The 27,169-nt window shown below is 52.3% G+C and overlaps 1 protein-coding gene across 1 annotated transcript in view; it reads left to right on the top strand.

Moving 5' to 3' along the window:
- The window catches only part of LOC147747734 (uncharacterized), a 319,281-nt gene that overhangs the window by 121,534 nt on the left and 170,578 nt on the right, over nucleotides 1-27,169 (top strand). The window contains exon 5 of the mRNA XM_086926074.1: nucleotides 9,530-9,577. Coding sequence (XP_086782200.1) covers nucleotides 9,530-9,577 — 48 coding nt within the window. The remainder of the gene's footprint in view (nucleotides 1-9,529; nucleotides 9,578-27,169) is intronic.

The following is a 27,169-nucleotide window of genomic DNA, read 5'->3' on the forward strand; positions in this document are numbered from 1 at the left end:
TCGTTTACTTTCTAATTCCAAAAAAGAAAGTCTCTCTTAGACCCATATTGGATCTCCGAGAACACTGCAACAAATACTGCCTCTTTTGCAAAAGGGTGATTTCCTTTCTACTCTAGCTATAAAAAAACTCCTACTTTCATATCCTAATCCATCCGTCTCACTGCAAATTTCATTTCTCAAGTTTGTAGTAGCAGGTCAACACTACCAATTCAAAGTGCACCCATTCGGAGTCACCACTGCCCCCAGAGTCTTCACAAAATGTCTGGTGGTTGTAGCTGCGCATCTCAGAAGACAAAGCATAAATGTCTTCCCCTATCTGGACGACTGGCTCATCGAAGCCAGCACATACCAGCAGTGTCCCAAGCACACTTCAATAACCATTCAGCCACTTCAGCAGCCCGACTTTTCAGTCAATGTGTTAAAATCACATCTTCAGCCAAACAAAGTTCAGGATTACCTGGGAGGCACTCTAGGTACTCAGAAGGCTCTAGTGTATCCCAATGCAGCCAGAATTTGAAATATTCAGGCGCTCGTTCTCAGTCACTTCCAGCTCGAATGTTTATGCAACTGCTGGGAATGATGGCATCTTGCATCATGATCGTTCTCCACGCCAGGTTACACATGCGTCCACTTCAAGCGTGTTTAGCCAGTCAGTGGAACCAGTCTCATGGATCAATCTAGTGTTGGTAAGCGGCCATACTCCTTGCTCTCTGCAGTGGTGAAACACACAAAACCTATCAAAAGGGCAGCCGTTTATAGACCCGATTCCACAGACCGTCTTAACAGCAGACTCCTCCCTTACTGGCTGGGGAGCTCATCTTCAACAACACACAGTGCAAGGCTGTGGAGTCGCCAGCAAAAGATGCTCCACATCAATCTTTAGAACTCATGATAATCTTTCTAGCTCTAAAAGCCTTTCAAGATCACCTATCTGGCAAAGCTGTGTTAGTCCAAACCGACATGAATGAAATGTATTACATACAAAAACAGGGGGGGACCCACTCTTTCCAACTGTCCCACTTAGCACAGGACATCTGGAAGTGGGCGGTTCACCACAACATTTATCTCCTAGCGGAACACCTCCCAAAAGTTTACAAACAGATTGCGGACTTCCTCAGCAGGCAGAGGTATCAAATACACAAATGGGAACTTCACCCTCCAGTTCTCCACCCATACTTTAAAGCTTGGGGGAGTCCTTCACATAGACCTGTTTGCAACACCTGAAAACGCAAAATGTCAAAGCATCGCCTCCAGGTATCCACACCCTTCGTCCAAATGTAATACTCTATGGAGGAACTGGTCCGGGATCTTTGCCTACGCTTTTCCGCCTCTCCCACTCATTCCATCAGTGGTTCGGAAACTCAGGCAAGCATCACTCACGCTGATACTAGTAGCTCCAACATGGGCATGTCAACCCTGGTTCACAACCCTGTTGGAACTCTCTCTGGTACCACACCAAAAATTACATTTAACTCTGTCTCCTAACACAGGGCCATGGAGAAATCAAACACCCAGATCCCAAACAGCTGAACCTTGCCATCTGGCTCCTGAATTCATGGAATATGGTTATCTCAACCTTCCACCAGACTGTTTGAACATTATTAAAGAGGCCAGGAAGCCTGCCACAAGGGCCTGCTATGCAGCCAAATGGAAGTGTTTTGTTACCTATTACAAAAATAATCACATCAACCCTCTGGATGCTTCCATACAGAACATATTGTGCTACCTATTGCATTTGGAGCAGTCCGCATTGGCCTATTCATCCATCAGACTGCATCTTGCTGCCATAGCAGCTTATCTTCAAAATAGACAACATTTATCGCTATCGCGAGTGCCTGTCATCAAAGCATGTATTCCTATGCTGATGACACCCAGCTCCTTTTTACTTCTAAGAAGGGAGAGGCTTTTGATGGTGGTTTGATCAGGGAATGCCTGGGTGCGGTCTTCGACTGGTTTCGGCAGCACAGTCTGAAGTGCAACTCCGATAAATCGGAGTTGCTTTTCTTCGGATGTCCGCCAGATCCCAGTTGGAGGACTTGGTGGCCCCAGGACATGTTTCCGCCTGATGTGCCTTCTGTGAAAGCCAAAAACCTTGGTGTGCAGTGTGATGACTGCCTCTCTTTCGGACCCCAAATTATCGGTCTGACAGGGAAATGTTTCGGCATTTTGAAAATGCTCCGGAAGTTTCTTCCTTTGCTGTCTTTGCAACACAAAAAAATCATTGTGCAGTCTCTAATTGGCTCGCGACTTGATTACGCGAATGCCCTGTATCTTGGGCTGCCTAAATACCTGCTGGCCCGTTTGCAGATAGTCCAGAACTCGGCTGCAAGAGCCATTTTCGGTCTCCCACGCAGGGCAAAAGCATCGGAACTGTTGAAGAGAATGCACTGGTTGCCCATTGCTCAAAGAATCACCTTTAAGGTTCTTACCTTGGCTTTCAAGGCCCTTAATGCGACTGGCCCCAAGTATTTGGGGAAGCGCCTGGCTTTTTATGTACCGAGGAGGACTCTGCGGTCAGCCTCGTTGGCCAAACCCGTTGTTCCCTCTATTAAACTTGCCCGGATTGGAGGGTGCTCCTTCCGTTACTTGGTACCGCGTTGCTGGAACGAGCTATCGTTTTCCTTAAGAAAGTCGAACAGTCTCCTCTCGTTTAGAAAGGAGCTGAAAACTTGGCTCTTTACAGTATGATTTCTGCCTCTGGCCTCTGCGATTCGCTGTGTTGTGTTCTCCGCTGTAGTTCTCTTTGCCAAAGCGCCGGGACACCCCTCGGGGTAGCCGTGCGCTATATAAGAGACCTAAACATAACATAACATAACGTATGGAAGGACTAAAAAGGGTAATACCACCAAGACTTCCACCTGCCCCAGTATGGAATCTTAACAAAATCCTCACAAGGTTAAAGGGTCTGTCATTTGAACCCATGCACAAATGTGAGCTACAGTTCCTTACTTGGAAAACAGCTCTCCTCATTGCAATCACTTCATTAAGAAGAGTGGGTGAACTACAGGCATTAACTATAGAAGAACCATTCTTTCAGTTACAGAAAGATAAAGTGTTTCTCCGTACCAACCCTAAATTCCTACCTAAGGTTGTATCTGCATTTCACATCAATCAGTCGGTTGAACTACCTGTATTCTTCCCTCTACCTGACTCTGTTGCAGAGCGAGATTAACATACCTTAGATGTTAGAAGAGCTCCTTTGTATTACATTGAAAGAACAAAGTCATTTCGTAAAACCGAACAGCTTTTTGTAGCGTTTGCACCACCTCACAAAGGCAATCCTATCTCCAAATCAGGAATTGCTAGGTGGATTGTCAAATGCCTTCAGATTTGTTATCAGGAAGCCAAAAGAACTCTTGCAGTACCTCACTTCAGCACATTACACTTGCAAGTTAGGGGCTACTATGGCTTTCTTAGGGAATATTCCTATTACTGATGTCTGCAAAGCTGCAACATGGTCTACACCACACACATTCACCAAACACTATTGTGTAGATGTGTTAGCAAGACAACAAGCTAATATGGGTCAAGCAATACTTAAACGTTATTTCAGACAACCCCAACAGTTACAGGACAGCCACCGCTTTGGGGAGACTGCTGTGTAGGCTAGGCAAAGCATGTGATCTGTAGCTCACATGCCTCGAATGGAAAATGCTACTTACCCAGTATGCATCTGTTCTTGGCATGTAGAGCTGTAGAATCTCGTGCGCCCACCCACCTCCCCGGGTACCTGTGACTGCTGTAGTTCTGTTTCTTTTACTAAACATACTTGTGCATGGACATCTCTATTCTTTACTACTACTACTGCATTCTCTCACCCTCTGCGGAAAACAACCTGAAGATTGAGTTGGTGACTATGCACACTATCACCTAAGGGAGGAGTCCCCTACCTCGTGACCAGGGAAAACTTCTTCCAGAAAAACAAGTGCAAACATCTGGACCCAACACTAGATGGTGATCTTATGCAAAGCATGAGATTCTACAGCTCTACATGCCAAGCACAGATACTTGCTGGATAAGTAGCATTTTCCTTATTGCCGTCGTTTAAGAAGGCGGAGGAGAATTTTTTGAGTCATGACCCCTCCCCACACTCAACACTGGTAAAAAATAGCATATGTATGTGTGTGGGCATGTATTGTCGTCATTCCTACAAATCTATATAGGATCTGCACATTTAGACAACATAAACTAAGGGATTCTTGTGCACTCTTAGTCTCCGAGAGAGACACAGAAAAAACGGTGGGGACATTTTCAATATGCATTTCTTGAACCAGCGTCAATCTATTATAAAATACGTGTGCTGTAACAACCATTAGACAGAAACAGATATATACAATTACAAGCACCAACAAGTAAATAAAAGGTAGAAATCTACCAGGGTGCTAAAACATTGAATATATGCAGGCATATAGATACATAGCAGTAATCACGAGTACTCCTACTATATAAACCCTAGCTATGTATGTAGGTGTGAAGCTAATAATCCCCCTAGGAAAGAGGCAACGCCATTTCCTGATGGGAGAGAATGAAGGGCCCCATATTGGTCTCGAGTTGGACACCCCGCAAGGTTGTGTCAGACCAGTGTGTGCTGGAGTGTCTGCGTGCAGGGACTTTAGCGTCACATGTCAGCATGGAAACTTCTCCTCTGGGTGACCAGTGAAGATGCAGTGCTTATGTACCCGAAAGGTACCCCCAGGGGTCCAACCTAGATGTGTCATGTTACTATGGGCCTGTCGTCCAAGGAGGACTATAACAATGACTTTTGTACAGAGTTATTATACAGAAGATGGTAATCCTGCTGTGTGATACTAAGAATTCTAATACATACTACATTAGGCTAGTTTTCGAAGAAAACCACACATTTATTCGGCACCTAACTAGGCAAAAGGTCAGAGCCATTATGTAGAGTAAGGTAGGAGAAATGTAGGTAAAAGGTTGTGCAGCCACCTGAGCCTATATTGGGGTACATTGGTTCTCATAACAGTATGTGTCTCCAATGCGGTCAGATACTTGTGAGGTGCTCCGCAGCTGGTGCCGGCATAGGAGTGGTGTTTCCTATATATGTTCACTGTTTTAAATAATTGATGTAATTCTCTCCTAAAGTTTGGTATCTCAAACCTGTGTGGTTCTATTTCATTGTTCATGAGTGTAAGAAAGTGGCTCTGTATATAGTGGACCAAAGTAAGGTACAGTGTGCATAGAGTTCAGTCCCCAGAGGTATGGCAGAGGCTAAAGTTAAATATAACCTTACTCTCTAAAGTGGTAGCTCGGTCGAGTAGTAAGGCAGTATCAGAGGACAGTGTAAAGCATTTGTTGCACCCACTCAGTCAGCAAATGGTCTCACACACTCCAGAACTGAACTCTAGGCCAATTGTTTTGTATCAAAAGATAGTTTTATTTTAGAACCAACTAGGTATCAAAATATACTTTCTCAGGATGAGTTACTTTAGTTAAATACTTTTCAAATAGGCAATAGACTTTTTTAATGCAATAGTTAGTTTGTTGCAATAAGCAACACAATTTCAAACACACTGCAACATTGAGCTCAATGGGAATTTTCAGTTAAATGCAATTAGTTACTTTATAGATTACTTTTCTAACCACAGGACTGGATCCTAGATTCAGTCCCGGGACATGAGCTGTAAACAGGTAAGTAAAAGCGTTTTGGTTACAGTAGTGACTTTTAAGGAATATTATTGTATTTTAAAAGCTCACACTTAAAAACTTTTCAGTTGAAATTACCAATGTCATCCTTTTTCGTTACTTTTGTAATCCAGTGCTGGACTCCTAGGTTCAGCACTGAGACCTCTATCTAAAACAGGCAAGCAATTACGTTTTTATCGTTGCCACAATATTTAGAGATTATTTATAAGTTTAAAAAATTGACACTTAGAAACTTTTTCAGCAAAAAAAGCAGGCAATGATATCCTTTGGAAGGAAATTCAAGTTACTGGTAAGTACGGTTAGAATTACTTTTCAGGGTCAGTACTGGACTCAAAGATGCAGCACTGAGGTCTCTCCTGACAGCAGTTGAGGAAATCGGAATTCGTAGTTCGGCTGTTTTTAGATGAATATTTGAAAGTTTCAAAACTCCGCACTTAAAAGAATTTTCAAGTGAAACCAGTCCATGTTACCCTATGGAAGAAAAGTGAGTTATCGGCTTTTGGGTAAGTACTCGACTGGCAAAGTTAAGGTTTTGGACATAGACTCGGGGGTCTCCCAGGGTCAGGTGGGTACAGTTGGTACACCCTCAGCAGCACCGGGGCAGCCGGGTGCAGAGGTAATTAAGCCCAATGTTATCCAATGAAAGGTAGGGGGCCTTCTGTTGGTGGCTGCTGGCTAGCAGGCCACACGGCTGTGGGAGCTGGGCTCCTTGTCACTTGCTCAGGGCAAATGGGGAAGTAGGATAGGGCAAAGGTTGCACTGCCAGGGGCACTCTGACGGCTGGGTGCAGGGTGCTTTTGAGCCGTTGGGCGCTCAATGTTATTCAATGGAGATCTTGAAAAGGGAACAAAGACTGCAGGCTCTGGAGAATCTCACGAATGCGGAATCCCTTTGAAGCTTCCCCTGCCCATCCTGGGGGAGGAGACCTAGCACCTCGCCCAGGACGTGCATTGTTGCAGGCCCAAGAGAGCAGATGGCTCTCTACCCAGGGGTCCAGCAACATGTCTGCTGTGTGGAAGCCTAGGCAGCCTCCCAGACAAGACGTGAATTGTGGGTTAAGTTTCAGGGGGCATCTCTAAGATGCCCTCTGTAGTGCATTTTACTTTAAATCCCACACTGGCAGCAGTGTGGGTTTAATGTGCTGAGAAGTGTGATATCAAACTTGTCAGTCTTCAGTGTAGCCATTATGGTGCTGTGGAGTTTGTAATGACAACCTCCCAGCACCATATACTCTTATTGGCATCACGCCTCTTGGTAGGGAAGTATTATCCACCCAATTTTTAGGCATGGCGATCATCGCAATCCCGCAAATTTTAGACTGATATCCTTACTAGACGTAGAGGCTAAACTCTACGCCTCTTACATTCTACGTGAATTACAAGCTTGGATACCAGAAACAAAGATCATGCCAAAATTTCAAACAGGCTTTAGGCAAGGAATGGGAACCACAACTAACCTAAACTGCCTGTCTATTCTAACGGACTAAGCGATAGCAAATGGCACTCGCTTGTATGCCTGTTTCATAGACATCAAGTCTGCATTCGATCGGGTAAACAGAGTGCGCTTGTGGAGCAAATTAGAGAGCTGGGGGATGCCACACCAACTCCTAAGAGCCATCAAAGCCCTTCATCACCGCACTTGTAAAGTTGGGAAATGGAGGCAGTACCACTAGTAGCATCCAAACGCCCCAAGGCTTAAAGCAAGGCTGTGTATTAGCCCCTATCCTTTTTAACCTTTTTCTCTCTGACCTCACAAGCGCGATCGACTCAGCAGACAACCATCCTCCATTTTTGGCAAACAATCCAATACATTACTTACAATATGCTGACGATATTGTATTATTGAGCAAGACACCTATTGGCTTACAAAGAGCTATTAATAAATTAACTCTGTAACTAGAACGGGAAGGCCTAGCACTTAACAAAGAGAAAACCAAAGTGGTCCGCCTAGTTGACCGGCAAAACCTAAAGTACAAATGGATGGAGCAAATTATAAGGACCACAAAATAGCACTCAAAGCAAAAGTACATTCTTTAATCTTCGCGTATCCCTCTCTAAAGGAAAAAATGGATTGCCCTAACTACAATCATTTATAAAAAACAATGGCCGCACAGATTATGCCCACCCTATCTTACGGCTTAGTCACGTGGTGCGGCAAGGAGGTGGACCTTTTAAATGAACTACAAATTAAAATTTATAAAGCGGTCTTCAACCTTCCTAAATCTGCTTCATCCGCACAAATCAGGCTCGAATTTAGACTGCAAAATCAGAAATTTCGGAGCATGAGCAGCTTCGTGAACTTCTGACACAAACTTAAAACTGCAGATCCAGTCTCCCTGGACTGGCTAAGCTGGGAGGAAATTAAAAAATGGGGGGAAACTGAATCCATGAACTATTGGGGAAAGTATCTGACATTCTGCGTTGAAAAGTTAGAGCTAGAAGTCGCTTGGAAATCGGGGACAGAAACAGCAAGTCTAAAAAAATCAGCCAACGCGGCAGCAAAATGGAAATCTTTTGTTGAGGACATAGTCACTGGCAAAACGGCGGCATGCTTGGACCATCCTGAACAGCTTCACAACCCCAAAAACACACACATACCTAACATCCCACTTCAGTGGTCATCTAAAAAAAGTCTTTTACAGCCTATCGGATGGGGATGCATGTCACAAAGGATTTACTACCGTCCTGGAAATCACCACACCAGACTAATCAATGTCGCCTTTGCGGGTACAAAACCGAAACACTTGTCCACCTTTTCTGCTTATGTCCGGCCCTGACAAGTCAGAGACGACTCTTATTGAAACCCATCTTCAATGCTCTAAACATTCGATCCTGCAGACACGCAGTTACAAGCTGGCTCGGTGGATCCAACATAATTCTAGCATGCCGTTGGGTCAAATTCTTGGCAGAAGCAAGAAAAATTTTAGACGTAATCGAATATGAGGACAATCAAGTTGGTGGGCAAACAAGGTTGGCTTAACCCCTGGACTTCACAAGCCCTGCCCCTAAACAAAATAATAGCCGAGTGACAATGATTTTAGTAATTTTTTAACAAACTTTGTATCGTTATTTAATTATTTGAATTTTGTAATAATTTTAATTAATTATCCAAATAAAACTTTGACATTTGACAGTATTGGCATCACTGCACTTACAGTGCCCAGGAATGGCCCTGGGTACTTTAGGGGCACAGGTCTCATGCGCCTGTGCCCACACCACTGGCATAGGGCACCCAGCTAGAGGGGTGGCTGATGTATGCCAGGGCAGTGGGTGTGTGGGCATGGCACACAGGTATGTGTGCCATGTCGACTCTTTTAGTTCTGCACCAGGACACTCAGCCTGCAAAGGCAGTTTGTGTGTGGGTCAGGGAACAGGGCCCCTAAGGGTGGCACAATACGTGCTGCAGCCCTTAGGGGTCTTCTCTGGCCTGGGTACCTAGGGTACCATTTACCAGGTGCTGACATGTAGCCAGAGATGCCAATTGGGTTTATGCGTTAGTACAGTTTTTAGGGAAGGAAAACAGACCTGATTGGCAGGGACCCAGGGCACATCAAGGAATTAGTATAGTTTTTAGAGAAGGAAAACAGGCCCTGCGTACCTGATTGGCAGGGACCCAGGGCACACCAAGGAAAAGTGCATCCGGTATCAGGCAAAAAGTGGGGGGGGGGTTACTGCAAAAGAAACCCACTTCCTTACAATGAGTAGATACCCTTGATGGAAAACTAGCATTCTAGGTAAGTAACCTTTTCTTACTCATTCTCCAAATAGCCAGTTCCGTATAATCTTCATTAACTTCCCCTCAAATTGTTTCAGCTTTTGGTGATGCATGCTCTTACTCTCATAAGAACAAGTCTTTTCTCTTCTAGGTGAGAATAAAGCTACCCAAGACTATGGAGAGGAATCCAGTGGTGAAGGTGAGAATTCTTATTAGCAGACGTAGATTATTTCTTCCTTCCTTTGCCTCACTCAGACGTCTGCATTCACACCACAATACTTTAGGGAATTTGATGATCCCAAGCCTCATGCTTTGACTATAGGGTGTTTGCTTTACCATATAGGGGCTCATTGTACCCTTTCATCGTGTGGTTTTAAAAAGGGGTCAAAGGTTCTCTGTGGAACATCTTTCTTGTAAAGTCTAGACATACTGAGATACTCGCCTAGCAAAGTGAAGGAATTCATGAATCTAGGGTTTTTTCCTCTTGCATTTGCTGCTGTTTTGAAGCAAGATCATAGTCTTTCTGCACAATACATTATTTCCACTTTTTACCCTCAATAACATCAAAAGGTCAAATCATCAACATAATCCAAAACAGTCTGTGGCAGAGTGTGTAGGTATTTTAGTGGTAGAGCACATATGAACCCAGTAGGGAATTCGGCAGATTAGCTTGTGAATGGGAGGAGGGGGGAGTTGGTGATTTACTGGCCAACAATATGGCTATTTACAGACTTTGCTTAAGAATCAAGAAGTTTTGAGCCATCCAATAGAACTGGATTCGTTTTCAGATGTCTCCGGGTTTATGATTAACTATTTAAAGTTCCAAAGCATGGGAATAGCAGACCCCCTTCACCAGACAAAATAATGTGTAAATGTTAGACCTGGCATCCTTGGCGTAGGTCCCCCGTCCACTTTTTTGCCCTCTTCACGTATGACCCCTTGTTTGTGCTGGACTAAGACACGCTGAGTGCTGTACCCCTGCTAACCAGGGCCACGGTGCAAGTGCTCCCTTCAAAAGTATAACCACAAACCTTGTATCGGACCCGGGGAAAATGGTAGAAACTCCAAATTAGTGTCCCTAACATCAGGGGTATATGAGACATTCTTTTCGGGGAATGAAGGTTGGATCCGGAGCATAGAAATGGCCTTGGGAGAAAAATGTCTAGATTCCTAACCTCAAAGTGTGCCCCAGATGCTTAGTCTAATGTCTGGGTTGTCTCCCACAGCCTGGGGGTAGCTGGCTGCCGTCCGATAAGAGAGGAGGGGTAGTTTCTGGCAAGTGTCCTGCCTGCAACAATGCCGGCCCCACTTCCCGCTGAGCGTCTGACAGCTCAAAGGACAGGGGTGCCATCTGGAAAAGACTAACAACAACAGAAACCAGGATGGAGGGGAACACCCTACCTGATGAAAGACTTCAAAGACCTTTTGAGATATAACTAGGGGAACCCTTGAAGGGGAGAGCAGATCGTTTTTGGACACGGGAGGACCCTGCTGACCTTGAGAATCGTACCTCCTGTACGCAAAACATTTCACCATCACAAGCCCTGCTGACTTTGTCGCGGCTCGTACCTTTAGAATCGTACCGCCTGTACGCAAAGCATTTCACCATCATGAGCCCTGCTGACTTCGTTGCAGCTCTTACCTTGAGAATCGTACCTCTTGTACGCAAAGCAGTTCACCATCACAAGCCCTGCTGACTTTGTCGCGGCTCGTACCTGGAGATTCGCACCCCTAATCTTGGACTGAGTATCCGAGTCGCCCGAGCTAGTCGAACCCAACCAGAACTGACCCCATCCCCATCTTCAACCCCCGAACAGTCTCCCCAACCTTCCTACCTTATTGTGGATTTGCACTGTTATTGGACCTTGTGATAAATCAATATATAAAGGATACTATATTTTCATAAAAAACTAGCGTGGTGTCCGTTTGTAGTGTTTGCAAAATATTACTGTACATGATCATAAATGCTTTACACTGGCCCTCGAGGTTCAGTCTGGCTGCTTGGTGATACTACTAAGGGGATAGTCCCCTATCCTAACTAGAGGAGGCAGGTCCCGGCTGGGACAGAAGTACTCACCTCTACCCAAAAGAGACCGCCCAATCTTAACAGTAAAGGATGGGCGACAGCCTCTATCAAAATCCAGAGTTCTATTTGTAACCCAAACTCTAACCCATCTCGATAGAAAATGATTGAAATTTGTTTGGCAAAATTAAAAACCTGTAGTTGCGTAGACTACTTTATACCGTCTAAGCTTCCCAGAAATCAGTATCTACATACAAGCAGCTTAGGTTGACCTTCCTTGGACTGGAACCACAATCCAGGCAATAAGTCCTGGGTACAAGAAGAGCAATTCTACTCCAACCTTCCACTATCATATACACCATAGCTTCCTGGAAAAGCTAGATCCTTAGGCCATTCTGCTCTAATCCGCTTCAGTTTTGCTGGGCTATTATTAGGCCTCATGCAAGAAGGGTGCCAGCTCCTTCCCCTCCCACTAACACCAGTCACCTTCAACACAGACTTTCCACCAGACACCATAGAGCCTAGCTTCCACACATGAAACTTGAACAACCTGCCACGGCTAAGTGAACTCTTTGAGGATTGCTAATTGCTATCTCTTGAGGCCCTCCAGGAGTGTTTTGCTCTTCTTGGAACTGAACATTTTCTCCTTCGGCAGCTAGAAATCGAGGGTGCAGGAAAGGACTTGGAAGAGGGACTACTGCATGCACATTGTTCTTAACTTTATATTACATACTGTCTGATCCCTGCATAATGATATGTAGACAATAATATGTTTATAATTTTCTGCTCAGTAACATTACATAAACTGTTAAAAAAAGAATAAAGAAGGGACGAAGGCTGAGGTTAATACAGTGCAAGCAATGAAAACAAAGAAGGAAGATAGCGGTTCAGAGCAAAGGTTCTTAATGCTTCTGTGTTTACAGCACATCAGCTGGATGCTTTTCAGGCCTATGTCAAGTTCAGTGAAATGTAGTTGATAACTTGGCACATTCATTAACTTATTTAAGGGCTTGATATGTCCATAACAGATTTAATTCCCGAGTTAATGCAATTGAAGTTAGTCACAGCTGATCAGGCACTACAGGAGCAGGAGCTGTATCTAAAATATCCCAGGAGAGGTTCACTCTATTGTATGCGAAGGCAAGAGGAAAGGTAAGGTAATGCTGTACACTGTGAAATGGAATTCCTTTTGTGGTAAGTGTTGGTTATAAATTTGCCACAGATTAATGACCAGGGAGGGCCTGGCATTAGAATGAGTTGTGGGGCCAGACAGAAAGTGTGATAAAAGCAAATTGCAGTCTAGTGCAGCCGGGCATGAAGAGATATTTTTTAGTTAATTCAACAATTATATATGTTTCTACATATACAACCATTACCTGCGCTGATGAAGTGCAAACCTGTATGGATAGTGTCAGTCTCGGAGTTTGGGCAGGACAAAATAGGAGCTCTTATTTAGTGTTGAGTACATAATGATTGATTATTGGGCAACGCACCTGGAGCAGACTATTTAATCATAGTTTGTTATGCATTTCCACTACATTAACACCACAATTGAGTCTTGGGAATATTGGGGCTAGTGTATTTATTTGGAGCACAGTTTATCAGAAAACCTTGATGTATTTTGCCAACAAAATGAAAATCAATAAACCACATCAATTTAGTGCATCAACGAAAACACTCCCAGTAATCTGGGAAGCACCCCTGCCCCCTTGGATCATTAAAATACACTGGCTAAAAATTTGATACAGTAGCTTTCTTTTAGATGTCCCTAGTTTAAAAAAAGAAAGATTAATCTGCCACGCCCTGCGAGAGATATTGTTCTAAAAAGGGTACTGTAAGCCCCGCCCCTCCTTTTCATTGGGTAGCGTCAGCGTTTAGGGTAAACGCTGGTTTCCCGTTGGAAAGGAGGGTTTTCAGTTGTCGACCTGTCTGCTTTTTACACAGCCCCTCCGGACACCGTGGCCTGCTTTACGACTGTGGTAAAGAACTTTTCTTATCTGCTTGTTTATTTTAACAAGCAGATAAGAACATTCTTCACCACAGCTGTGAAGCAGACACGGAGAGCGGAGGCGCAGGGGGGCACTGGGACTGCAGCTCTCCCTCCAACCCCCACCCCGGCCGGGCTCTCCCTCCCAGCGTCTTCCAGCAGACACTGCAGCAGGCGAGAGTATGTCCCCCGCCCTCCCACCTTCAGCCTCTTCCTAGTCTTTGCTGCAAAATCCTGTCACTTGGTTCGGTTGCGGTTCTCTCTTCCTCCCCTTCTTCTGTCTCTGGCTCCAGTCTCTGTCTCTCCTGGTTGCCTCCCCTAAGCCCCTTCTCATCCCTCTGCCTCTTTCGCAGCCCCCCGTCACCTCAGGATTCTGGACTCGACCATGGCAGCGGGTCCCGCGGCTCCCCTCCTCAGTCAGTGGTAGAAGTGGGCGGGATCGGAAGGGCACGGCGTGCTCTTAATTAAAAAAAATATTTCAGTCCGTTCCCCTACTTCTTTCTTTCAAAAAAGCATCCCGGGACGGCAAGAATAGTCCAACTTAAAAACAATATCTTTTTCATTCAGCTTGTGTGGTGCCAGGGGTGGCTCGGATTTCTCTGTTGAGCTCCAGAGGCTGCAGCAGCCCCTCCCTGAGCTCTGAGACTGTGGCCAGGCCCATTGTCATTCCGACTGAGGCCGATTCTCCCCTTTCGATTGACAATAGGCCTGCGCCTGCCTTTAACATATCATGTGCCAGTGAGATCAGAGTAAGCAATTTCAGAGGAGCTTTCCCTAGAGTACTGTGGAGAACTTACCCCCTTGTGTAATTTGTCAATGTTATACACAGAGTGAACTGGGCAGGAGCATTGACAGGACAGAAGAGGCGACAGGAAAGGAGAGGTGACCGGGCAGGAGAAGTAACGGGGCAGGATAAGTGACGAGGCGGGAGAGGTGACGGGGCGGGAGAGGCGACGGGGCGGGAGAGGCGACGGGGCGGGAGAGGCGACGGGGCGGGAGAGGCGACGGGGCGGGAGAGGTGACGGGGCGGGAGAGGTGACGGGGCGGGAGAGGTGACGGGGCGGGAGAGGTGACGGGGCGGGAGAGGTGACGGGGCGGGAGAGGTGACGGGGCGGGAGAGGTGACGGGGCGGGAGAGGTGACGGGGCGGGAGAGGTGACGGGGTGGGAGAGGAGACGAGGCAGGAGAGGTGATTAGGCATGAGCTGGAGCGGTAACCGGGCAGGAGCAGGGATTAGGCAGGAGCAGTGAACGGATTGAGCAGTGAACGTGGCAGGAGCAGTGAACGTGGCAGGAGCAGTGAACGTGGCAGGAGCAGTGAACGTGGCAGGAGCAGTGAACGGGGCAGGAGAAGTGATGGGACAGGAGAAGTGATGGGACAGGAGAAGTGATGGGACAGGAGAAGTGATGGGACAGGAGCAGTGATGGGACAGGAGCAGTGATGGGACAGGAGCAGTGATGGGACAGGAGCAGTGATGGGACAGGAGCAGTGATGGGACAGGAGCAGTGATGGGACAGGAGCAGTCAAGTGACGGGGCCGGAGAAGTGACGGGGCCGGAGAAGTGACGGGGCCGGAGAAGTGACGGGGCCGGAGAGGTGACGGGGCCGGAGAGGTGACGGGGCCGGAGAGGTGACGGGGCCGGAGAGGTGACTGGGCCGTAGAAGTGACTGGGCCGGAGAAGTGACTGGGCCGGAGAAGTGACTGGGCCGGAGAAGTGACTGGGCCGGAGAAGTGACTGGGCCGGAGAAGTGACTGGGCCGGAGAAGTGACGGGGCCGGAGAAGTGACGGGGCCGGAGAAGTGACGGGGCCGGAACGGTGATTAGGCATGAGCATGAGCAGGAGCGGTAACTGGGTAGGTACAGTGAATGGATAGGTACAGTGAATGGATAGGTACAGTGAATGGATAGGTACAGTGAATGGATAGGTACAGTGAATGGATAACAGTGAATGGATAACAGTGAATGGATAGGTACAGTGAATGGATAGGTGCAGTGAATGGATAGGTGCAGTGAATGGATAGGTGCAGTGAATGGATAGGTGCAGTGAATGGATAGGTGCAGTGAATGGTAGGTGATAGGTACAGTGAATGGATAGGTGCAGTGAATGGATAGGTGCAGTGAATGGATAGGTGCAGTGAATGGATAGGTGCAGTGAATGGATAGGTGCAGTGAATGGATAGGTGCAGTGAATGGATAGGTGCAGTGAATGGATAGGTGCAGTGAATGGATAGGTGCAGTGAATGGATAGGTGCAGTGAATGGATAGGTGCAGTGAATGGATAGGTGCAGTGAATGGATAGGTGCAGTGAATGGATAGGTGCAGTGAATGGATAGGTGCAGTGAATGGATAGGTGCAGTGAATGGATAGGTGCAGTGAAGGGACAGGTGCAGTGAATGGATAGGTGCAGTGAACGGGACAGGAGCAGTAAACGGGACAGGAGCAGTGAACGGGACAGGAGCAGTGAACGGGACAGGAGCAGTGGACAGGAGCAGTGGACAGGAGAAGTGACTGGGCCGGAACGGTGATTAGGCATGAGCAGGAGCGGTAACTGGGTAGGAGAAGTGAATGGATAGGTACAGTGAATGGGACGGGAGCGGTGAACGGAACGGGAGCGGTGAACGGAACGGGAGCGGTGAACGGGACGGGAGCGGTGAACGGGACGGGAGCGGTGAACGGGACGGGAGCGGTGAACGGGACGGGAGCGGTGAACGGGACGGGAGCGGTGAACGGGGCGGGAGCGGTGAACGGGGCGGAAGCGGTGAACGGGGCGGGAGCGGTGAACGGGGCGGGAGAAGTGAACGGGGCGGGAGCGGTGATGGGGCAGGAGAGGCAACAGGAAAGGAGATGAGACTGGGCAGGAGAAGCAACGGGCCCAGAGAGGCGACGGGCCCAGAGAGGCGACCAGGCAAAAGCAGTGATTAGGCAGGAGCAGGGGCAGTGAACGGGCAGGAGCGATGAACAAAAAAATATATATTTAGGCCCAGATCTTTGTACTGGGGTGAATGTATGACATTGTTTTGCATTCTGTCCATCAGTTGTTCTTTTTGCTATTGTCACCCAAAGCGGGATGGGTATGCCCAGACGTGGGTCCCATGCTCTCCATGCCACTGGAATCAAGCTACCCTGACTGATGAGGGCTGAAATCCCGAAACGGGTCCTAGGATGCTTGTTTCCTGTCCAGGGAGGTCCTGGCCTGGCAGTTTGGCCTGGACTGTGTCTATTGGGCGCTGGATCAAGACTGATTTGCATATGGCTGGGTCCAAACTGGAATGGCATGGTGAGCAAGAAAACAATGGATTTAGGCCCAGATCTCTATACTGGGGTGAATGTATGACATTGTTCTACATTCTGCCCATCAGTTGTTCTTTAGGTCTCGACTATTCTATCCCGCAGGGATAAATAGACGAGAGTACTGGAGTTGAAACAAACTCTCTGACCAAGAGGATTCCAAGCCGGATTCCTCCCAATGCATGTTGTCTACTGAAGCGTGAAGCTTCGCCAGGCACGTGCTTGGCCTTCTCATTCCCTCCCACTCCTGCTTGCTCCCCTACTCCCCCTCCCCTGCCCCCCACGCCTCGCACCAGACTACCATTTGTTGCACGCATCAGACTTTCACGGCACCGCATTTTTTTCAATTTTGCGGCAAACAGCTTGCTCATTTGATGCGCCTCTAACAGCTACAGTAAAGAGCCGCTGTGCTGGCCTCCAACTTGCCCCCCTTCCCTCCTCCCCTACAGCAGCTGATCAGCAGCGTAAACCGCCGCTGCAGATTTAAATGTATTTGCTGTTTACTTCCCTTCGCTCCCCCCACGCATGTATACTTTCCGTTCTTCAATGTTTTCAGGAATGTGTGAGTTAAAGTGCAGTGTTTTGTTTGTTTCCGCCTAGGGCATACTTTGCACACGGTGCTTTAAATGACGTGCTTTTGTTTGCATTGCTTCTTCTCCAGCCCACATTGGATGCATTTTTACGAACAATGTTCATTTTAAAGCAAAACTTTAATCATGGTTACTCTATTAAAAAAAAAAAAAAACGGGGGGAGGTAAACGTGTTATGTTATACATTTCTGAACATAAAATAAAGCTCCACAAATTGTCAGTTGTGTGCCCGTCCTCCTCCATCTGGCTGCGCTCCATGCAGCATCAGCAGACCTGCGTCTACCATCAGCTCTTCCTCCCCAGCCTATGTTTCTGAGAGTCTGGGCTCCTCTGTCGAAATCTAGCATTAATTTATCTTGAATGGTTGTTCAGCGCACGGGAAGATACATTTATTATTTATGTGCATGGTAACCTTACTCCATCACAGCAACATACAACTGGAAGCCCTGGTACATGAAATCTACCCTTGTGCTGTACTACCACTGTACAAGCACTCGTTCTCTTTTCTCTGTCAACATTTCTCCTCCTTCTGGGTATCTTTCTATGCCATTGCTCTCCTCAAATACTAACTAGCTCTGTCTTTGTCGCATATTTATTTGCCCCTTCACAGACACTCTTGCCTTGCGGTTTCATTCTCTATCTCTGACCTCAGTACTTCTATATATATTACATTATACTGATTTCGCACTCTGTCCACACAGTTGATGAGATATGCCCCTTACCACAAATTCAGTCTGACCTCAGAATATTTCTTAAACAACGAGGGGTTTGGCAATATCTACGCCCAAACAGCACCACCACAGCATCACTCAGCACCACCACAGCATCACTCAACACCACCACAGCATTACTCAGCACACAACAATATTGCTCAGGGCCACCACAGCATCACTCAGCAACACCACAGCATCACTCAGCAACGCCACTGCATCACCCAGCACCACCACTGCATCACCCAGCACCAACACTGCATCACCCAGCACCACCACTGCATCACCCAGCACCACCACAGCACCACCACAGCATCACCCAGCACCACAACAGCATCACCACAGCATCACTCAGCACCACCACAGCATCACTCAGCACCACCACAGCATCACTCAGCACCACCACAGAATCACTCATCACCACCACAGGATCACTCATCACCACCACAGGATCACTCATCACCACCACAGGATCACTCATCGCCACCACAGGATCACTCATCGCCACCGCAGGATCACTCATCGCCACCGCAGGATCACTCATCGCCACCGCAGGATCACTCGGCGCCACCGCAGCATCACTCGGCGCCACCGCAGCATCACTCGGCGCCACCGCAGCATCACTCGGCGCCACCGCAGCATCACTCGGCGCCACCGCAGCATCACTCGGCGCCACCGCAGCATCACTCGGCGCCAAGAATGCATCACTCGGCGCCACCGCAGCATCACTCGGCGCCACTACAGCATCACTCGGGGCCAAGAATGCATCACTCGGCGCCACCACAGCCTCACTCGGCGCCACCGCAGCATCACTCGGCGCCACCGCAGCATCACTCGGCGCCACCGCAGCATCACTCGGCGCATCCGCAGCATCACTCGGCGCCAAGAATGCATCACTCGGTGCCAAGAATGCATCACTCGGCGCCAAGAATGCATCACTCGGCGCCAAGAATGCATCACTCGGCGCCACCGCAGCATCACTCGGCGCCACCGCAGCATCACTCGGCGCCACCGCAGCATCACTCGGCGCCACCGCAGCATCACTCGGCGCCACTACAGCATCACTCGGGGCCAAGAATGCATCACTCGGCGCCACCGCAGCATCACTCGGCGCCACCGCAGCATCACTCGGCGCCACCGCAGCATCACTCGGCGCCACCGCAGCATCACTCGGCGCCACCGCAGCATCACTCGGCGCCACCGCAGCATCACTCGGCGCCACCGCAGCATCACTCGGCGCCAAGAATGCATCACTCGGCGCCACCACAGCCTCACTCGGCGCCACCGCAGCATCACTCGGCGCCACCGCAGCATCACTCGCCGCCACCGCAGCATCACTCGGCGCATCCGCAGCATCACTCGGTGCCAAGAATGCATCACTCGGCGCCAAGAATGCATCACTCGGCGCCAAGAATGCATCACTCGGCGCCAAGAATGCATCACTCGGCGCCACCGCAGCATCACTCGGCGCCACCGCAGCATCACTCGGCGCCACCGCAGCATCACTCGGCGCCACTACAGCATCACTCGGGGCCAAGAATGCATCACTCGGCGCCACCACAGCCTCACTCGGCGCCACCGCAGCATCACTCGGCGCCACCGCAGCATCACTCGGCGCCACCGCAGCATCACTCGGCGCCACCGCAGCATCACTCGGCGCCACCGCAGCCTCACTCGGCGCCACCGCAGCCTCACTCGGCGCCACCGCAGCATCACTCGGCGCCACCGCAGCATCACTCGGCGCCACCGCAGCATCACTCGGCGCCACCGCAGCATCACTCGGCGCCACCGCAGCATCACTCGGCGCCACTGCAGCATCACTCGGGGCCAAGAATGCATCACTCGGCGCCACCACAGCCTCACTCGGCGCCACCACAGCATCACTCGGCGCCACCGCAGCATCACTCGGCGCCACCGCAGCATCACTCGGCGCCACCACAGCATCACTCGGCGCCACCACAGCATCACTCGGCGCCACCACAGCATCACTCGGCGCCACCACAGCATCACTCGGCGCCACCACAGCATCACTCGGCGCCACCACAGCATCACTCGGCGCCCCCACAGCATCACTCGGCGCCACCACAGCATCACTCGGGGCCAAGAATGCATCACTCGGCGCCACCACAGCATCACTCAGGGCCAAGAATGCATCACTCGGCGCCACCGCAGCATCACTCGGCGCCACCGCAGCATCACTCGGCGCCACCGCAGCATCACTCGGCGCCACCGCAGCATCACTCGGCGCCACCGCAGCATCACTCGGCGCCACCGCAGCATCACTCGGCGCCACCGCAGCATCACTCTGCGCCACCGCAGCATCACTCGGCGCCACCGCAGCATCACTCGGCGCCACCGCAGCATCACTCGGCGCCACCGCAGCATCACTCGGCGCCACCACAGCATCACTCGGCGCCAAGAATGCATCACTCGGCGCCACCACAGCATCACTCGGGGCCAAGAATGCATCACTCGGCGCCACCGCAGCATCACTCGGCGCCACCGCAGCATCACTCGGCGCCACCGCAGCATCACTCGGCGCCACCGCAGCATCACTCGGCGCCACCGCAGCATCACTCGGCGCCACCGCAGCATCACTCGGCGCCACCGCAGCATCACTCGGCGCCACCGCAGCATCACTCGGCGCCACCGCAGCATCACTCGGCGCCACCGCAGCATCACTCGGCGCCACCGCAGCATCACTCGGCGCCACCGCAGCATCACTCGGCGCCACCGCAGCATCACTCGGCGCCACCGCAGCATCACTCGGCGCCACCGCAGCATCACTCGGCGCCACCGCAGCATCACTCGGCGCCACCGCAGCATCACTCGGCGCCACCGCAGCATCACTCGGCGCCACCACAGCATCACTCGGCGCCAAGAATGCATCACTCGGCGCCACCACAGCATCACTCAGGGCCAAGAATGCATCACTTGGCGCCACCGCAGCATCACTCGGCGCCACCGCAGCATCACTCGGCGCCACCGCAGCATCACTCGGCGCCACTGCAGCATCACTCGGGGCCAAGAATGCATCACTCGGCGCCACCACAGCCTCACTCGGCGCCACCGCAGCATCACTCTGCGCCACCGCAGCATCACTCTGCGCCACCGCAGCATCACTCTGCGCCACCGCAGCATCACTCGGCGCCACCGCAGCATCACTCGGCGCCACCGCAGCATCACTCGGCGCCACCGCAGCATCACTCGGCGCCACCACAGCATCACTCGGCGCCAAGAATGCATCACTCGGCGCCACCACAGCATCACTCGGCGCCACCACAGCATCACTCGGCGCCACCACAGCATCACTCGGCGCCACCACAGCATCACTCGGCGCCACCGCAGCATCACTCTGCGCCACCGCAGCATCACTCGGCGCCACCGCAGCATCACTCGGCGCCACCGCAGCATCACTCGGCGCCACCGCAGCATCACTCGGCGCCACCGCAGCATCACTCGGCGCCACCGCAGCATCACTCGGCGCCACCGCAGCATCACTCGGCGCCACCGCAGCATCACTCGGCGCCACCGCAGCATCACTCGGCGCCACCGCAGCATCACTCGGCGCCACCACAGCATCACTCGGCGCCACCACAGCATCACTCGGCGCCAAGAATGCATCACTCGGCGCCACCACAGCCTCACTCGGCGCCACCGCAGCATCACTCGGCGCCACCGCAGCATCACTCGGCGCCACCGCAGCATCACTCGGCGCCACCGCAGCATCACTCGGCGCCACCGCAGCATCACTCGGCGCCACCGCAGCATCACTCGGCGCCACCGCAGCATCACTCGGCGCCACCGCAGCATCACTCGGCGCCACCGCAGCATCACTCGGCGCCACCGCAGCATCACTCGGCGCCACCACAGCATCACTCGGCGCCACCACAGCATCACTCGGCGCCAAGAATGCATCACTCGGCGCCACCACAGCCTCACTCGGCGCCACCGCAGCATCACTCGGCGCCACCGCAGCATCACTCGGCGCCACCGCAGCATCACTCGGCGCCACCGCAGCATCACTCGGCGCCACCGCAGCCTCACTCGGCGCCACCGCAGCCTCACTCGGCGCCACCGCAGCATCACTCGGCGCCACCGCAGCATCACTCGGCGCCACCGCAGCATCACTCGGCGCCACCGCAGCATCACTCGGCGCCACCGCAGCATCACTCGGCGCCACCGCAGCATCACTCGGCGCCACTGCAGCATCACTCGGGGCCAAGAATGCATCACTCGGCGCCACCACAGCCTCACTCGGCGCCACCGCAGCATCACTCGGCGCCACCGCAGCATCACTCGGCGCCACCGCAGCATCACTCGGCGCCACCGCAGCATCACTCGGCGCCACCGCAGCATCACTCGGCGCCACCGCAGCATCACTCGGCGCCACCGCAGCATCACTCGGCGCCACCGCAGCATCACTCGGCGCCACCGCAGCATCACTCGGCGCCACCACAGCATCACTCGGCGCCACCACAGCATCACTCGGCGCCACCACAGCATCACTCGGCGCCACCACAGCATCACTCGGCGCCCCCACAGCATCACTCGGCGCCCCCACAGCATCACTCGGCGCCACAACAGCATCACTCGGGGCCAAGAATGCATCACTCGGCGCCACCACAGCATCACTCGGCGCCACCACAGCATCACTCGGCGCCAAGAATGCATCACTCGGCGCCACCACAGCCTCACTCGGCGCCACCGCAGCATCACTCGGCGCCACCGCAGCATCACTCGGCGCCACCGCAGCATCACTCGGCGCCACCGCAGCATCACTCGGCGCCACCGCAGCCTCACTCGGCGCCACCGCAGCCTCACTCGGCGCCACCGCAGCATCACTCGGCGCCACCGCAGCATCACTCGGCGCCACCGCAGCATCACTCGGCGCCACCGCAGCATCACTCGGCGCCACCGCAGCATCACTCGGCGCCACTGCAGCATCACTCGGGGCCAAGAATGCATCACTCGGCGCCACCACAGCCTCACTCGGCGCCACCGCAGCATCACTCGGCGCCACCGCAGCATCACTCGGCGCCACCGCAGCATCACTCGGCGCCACCGCAGCATCACTCGGCGCCACCGCAGCATCACTCGGCGCCACCGCAGCATCACTCGGCGCCACCGCAGCATCACTCGGCGCCACCACAGCATCACTCGGCGCCACCGCAGCATCACTCGGCGCCACCGCAGCATCACTCGGCGCCACCACAGCATCACTCGGCGCCACCACAGCATCACTCGGCGCCACCACAGCATCACTCGGCGCCACCACAGCATCACTCGGCGCCCCCACAGCATCACTCGGCGCCCCCACAGCATCACTCGGCGCCACCACAGCATCACTCGGGGCCAAGAATGCATCACTCGGCGCCACCACAGCATCACTCAGGGCCAAGAATGCATCACTCGGCGCCACCGCAGCATCACTCGGCGCCACCGCAGCATCACTCGGCGCCACCGCAGCATCACTCGGCGCCACCGCAGCATCACTCGGCGCCACCGCAGCATCACTCGGCGCCACCGCAGCATCACTCGGCGCCACCGCAGCATCACTCGGCGCCACCGCAGCATCACTCGGCGCCACCACAGCATCACTCGGCGCCAAGAATGCATCACTCGGCGCCACCACAGCATCACTCGGGGCCAAGAATGCATCACTCGGCGCCACCGCAGCATCACTCGGCGCCACCGCAGCATCACTCGGCGCCACCGCAGCATCACTCGGCGCCACCGCAGCATCACTCGGCGCCACTGCAGCATCACTCGGCGCCACCGCAGCATCACTCGGCGCCACCGCAGCATCACTCGGCGCCACCGCAGCATCACTCGGCGCCACCGCAGCATCACTCGGCGCCACCACAGCATCACTCGGCGCCAAGAATGCATCACTCGGCGCCAAGAATGCATCACTCGGCGCCACCGCAGCATCACTCGGCGCCACCGCAGCATCACTCGGCGCCACCGCAGCATCACTCGGCGCCACCGCAGCATCACTCGGCGCCACCGCAGCATCACTCGGCGCCACCGCAGCATCACTCGGCGCCACCACAGCATCACTCGGCGCCAAGAATGCATCACTCGGCGCCACCACAGCATCACTCGGGGCCAAGAATGCATCACTCGGCGCCACCGCAGCATCACTCGGCGCCACCGCAGCATCACTCGGCGCCACCGCAGCATCACTCGGCGCCACCGCAGCATCACTCGGCGCCACCGCAGCATCACTCGGCGCCACCGCAGCATCACTCGGCGCCACCGCAGCATCACTCGGCGCCAAGAATGCATCACTCGGCGCCACCACAGCATCACTCGGCGCCAAGAATGCATCACTCGGCGCCACCACAGCATCACTCAGGGCCAAGAATGCATCACTTGGCGCCACCGCAGCATCACTCGGCGCCACCGCAGCATCACTCGGCGCCACTGCAGCATCACTCGGGGCCAAGAATGCATCACTCGGCGCCACCACAGCCTCACTCGGCGCCACCGCAGCATCACTCGGCGCCACCGCAGCATCACTCGGCGCCACCGCAGCATCACTCTGCGCCACCGCAGCATCACTCGGCGCCACCGCAGCATCACTCGGCGCCACCGCAGCATCACTCGGCGCCACCGCAGCATCACTCGGCGCCAAGAATGCATCACTCGGCGCCACCACAGCATCACTCGGCGCCACCACAGCATCACTCGGCGCCACCGCAGCATCACTCGGCGCCACCGCAGCATCACTCGGCGCCACCGCAGCATCACTCGGCGCCACCGCAGCATCACTCGGCGCCACCGCAGCATCACTCGGCGCCACCGCAGCATCACTCGGCGCCACCGCAGCATCACTCGGCGCCACCGCAGCATCACTCGGCGCCACCGCAGCATCACTCGGCGCCACCGCAGCATCACTCGGCGCCACCGCAGCATCACTCGGCGCCACCGCAGCATCACTCGGCGCCACCGCAGCATCACTCGGCGCCACCGCAGCATCACTCGGCGCCACCGCAGCATCACTCGGCGCCACCGCAGCATCACTCGGCGCCACCGCAGCATCACTCGGCGCCACCGCAGCATCACTCGGCGCCACCGCAGCATCACTCGGCGCCACCACAGCATCACTCGGCGCCACCACAGCATCACTCGGCGCTACCACAGCATCACTCGGCGCCACCACAGCATCACTCGGCGCCACCACAGCATCACTCGGCGCCACCACAGCATCACTCGGCGCCACCACAGCATCACTCGGCGCCACCACAGCATCACTCGGCGCCACCACAGCATCACTCGGCGCCACCACAGCATCACTCGGCGCCACCACAGCATCACTCGGCGCCACCACAGCATCACTCGGCGCCACCACAGCATCACTCGGCGCCACCACAGCATCACTCGGCGCCACCACAGCATCACTCGGCGCCACCACAGCATCACTCGGCGCCACCACAGCATCACTCGGCGCCACCACAGCATCACTCGGCGCCACCACAGCATCACTCGGGCCAAGAATGCATCACTCAGCGCCACCGCAGCATCACTCGGCGCCACCACAGCATCACTCGGCGCCACCACAGCATCACTCGGCGCCACCACAGCATCACTCGGCGCCACCACAGCATCACTCGGCGCCACCACAGCATCACTCGGCGCCACCACAGCATCACTCGGCGCCACCACAGCATCACTCGGCGCCACCACAGCATCACTCGGCGCCACCACAGCATCACTCGGCGCCACCACAGCATCACTCGGCGCCACCACAGCATCACTCGGCGCCACCACAGCATCACTCGGCGCCACCACAGCATCACTCGGCGCCACCACAGCATCACTCGGCGCCACCACAGCATCACTCGGCGCAACCACAGCATCACTTAGCGCAACCACAGCATCACTTAGCGCAACCACAGCATCACTGGTTCAAATATGTTCTCTCAATGTTTCAAGCTTTATTACAAATGTCACAAAAAGATGTTAATATTTCACTTCTGTTCTTGGATTTTCATCACAATAAAATATACTGAACATAATCTTCACAAAAGTTTAAGCTATTGCCATTATAGATTACAATAACTTTTATTTAAGTATTAAATATTAAAGAAAATTAAAAGCCATTGTTATTTGTAATAGCAATACATGTAAGTCACTTAAATACAACACATATTGCATTACAAATGCTATAGGTGTCACATTTGCGAAAGTTATAACTATTGGCATTGTAAATGACAAAGCTATTAATCTCGCTATTTTCAAAACCAACACTTACATAAAAAAATTGTCATTTACAATACCAATTGCTCAAACTTTCCTAATGCGAGACCTATTGCATTGCAAATGCTTGTTTTGCTTTTGTCACCCCGAGTAGGACGGGTCTCCATGCTCTCACTCAAGCTGTCCTGATTGATGAAGGCTAAAAGCCCGAAACTGGTTTTAGGATGCTTGTTTCCAGTCCATGGAGGACCTGGCCTGGCAGTTCGGGCTGGAATGTCCCCATTGGGCGCAGGATCAAGACTGATTTGCATATGGCTGGGTTCAAACTGGAATGACATGGTGAGCAAAAACATGTATGGATTTAGGCCCAGATCTCTGTACTGGGGTGAATGTACGACATTGTTCTGCATTCTGTCCACCAGTTGCTCTTTTTTTTGCTATATTATGATTGAGCAGCTAGCTGGCTGACATGAATGCGAAGGAGCCTTTGTGGGTTTCCTTGAATCTAGATTCTCCTGAAGTGTCTTTATCTCTTTTGAGCCCTGCTTAACACATGTGCACAGTAGGAGCCCTGTGTTCATGTCCTCAATGTTTGAGACAAAAAATACTCAAGGATTTCTGAACAATGAGAGTAAAAGCATTAAGGTAACATGTTGTCCCTGCTTATATTTTGCACGCTTTACATAAACCTGTATTCCCTATGAGTGCTTGCTTTTTCCTGAATTAAAGCTCAAATACACATGTTTATCCATTGTTTGGATAAAATAACGTTATAAGCTGTAACTGGTCAGTGAAATGCTAAACGAACTAAAAATTGGTATGTTTTGCTATTTCTAGCCACACCCCTGACTCCGCCCACTGATCAGTCTTAAGTTATTCCCGCCCCCTGATTATCCACCCACCCTTCCCCTACTTTTTTTCCCCCCACTTCGACCACTGTCCTCCCACGGCAGTCGTTAAAATTAAAAGTCCTTTTAGGTACTGGGCAT

The sequence above is a fragment of the Lissotriton vulgaris genome, chromosome 1_1, assembly GCF_964263255.1.
Source record: "Lissotriton vulgaris chromosome 1_1, aLisVul1.2, whole genome shotgun sequence".
Lineage (NCBI taxonomy): Eukaryota > Metazoa > Chordata > Amphibia > Caudata > Salamandridae > Lissotriton > Lissotriton vulgaris.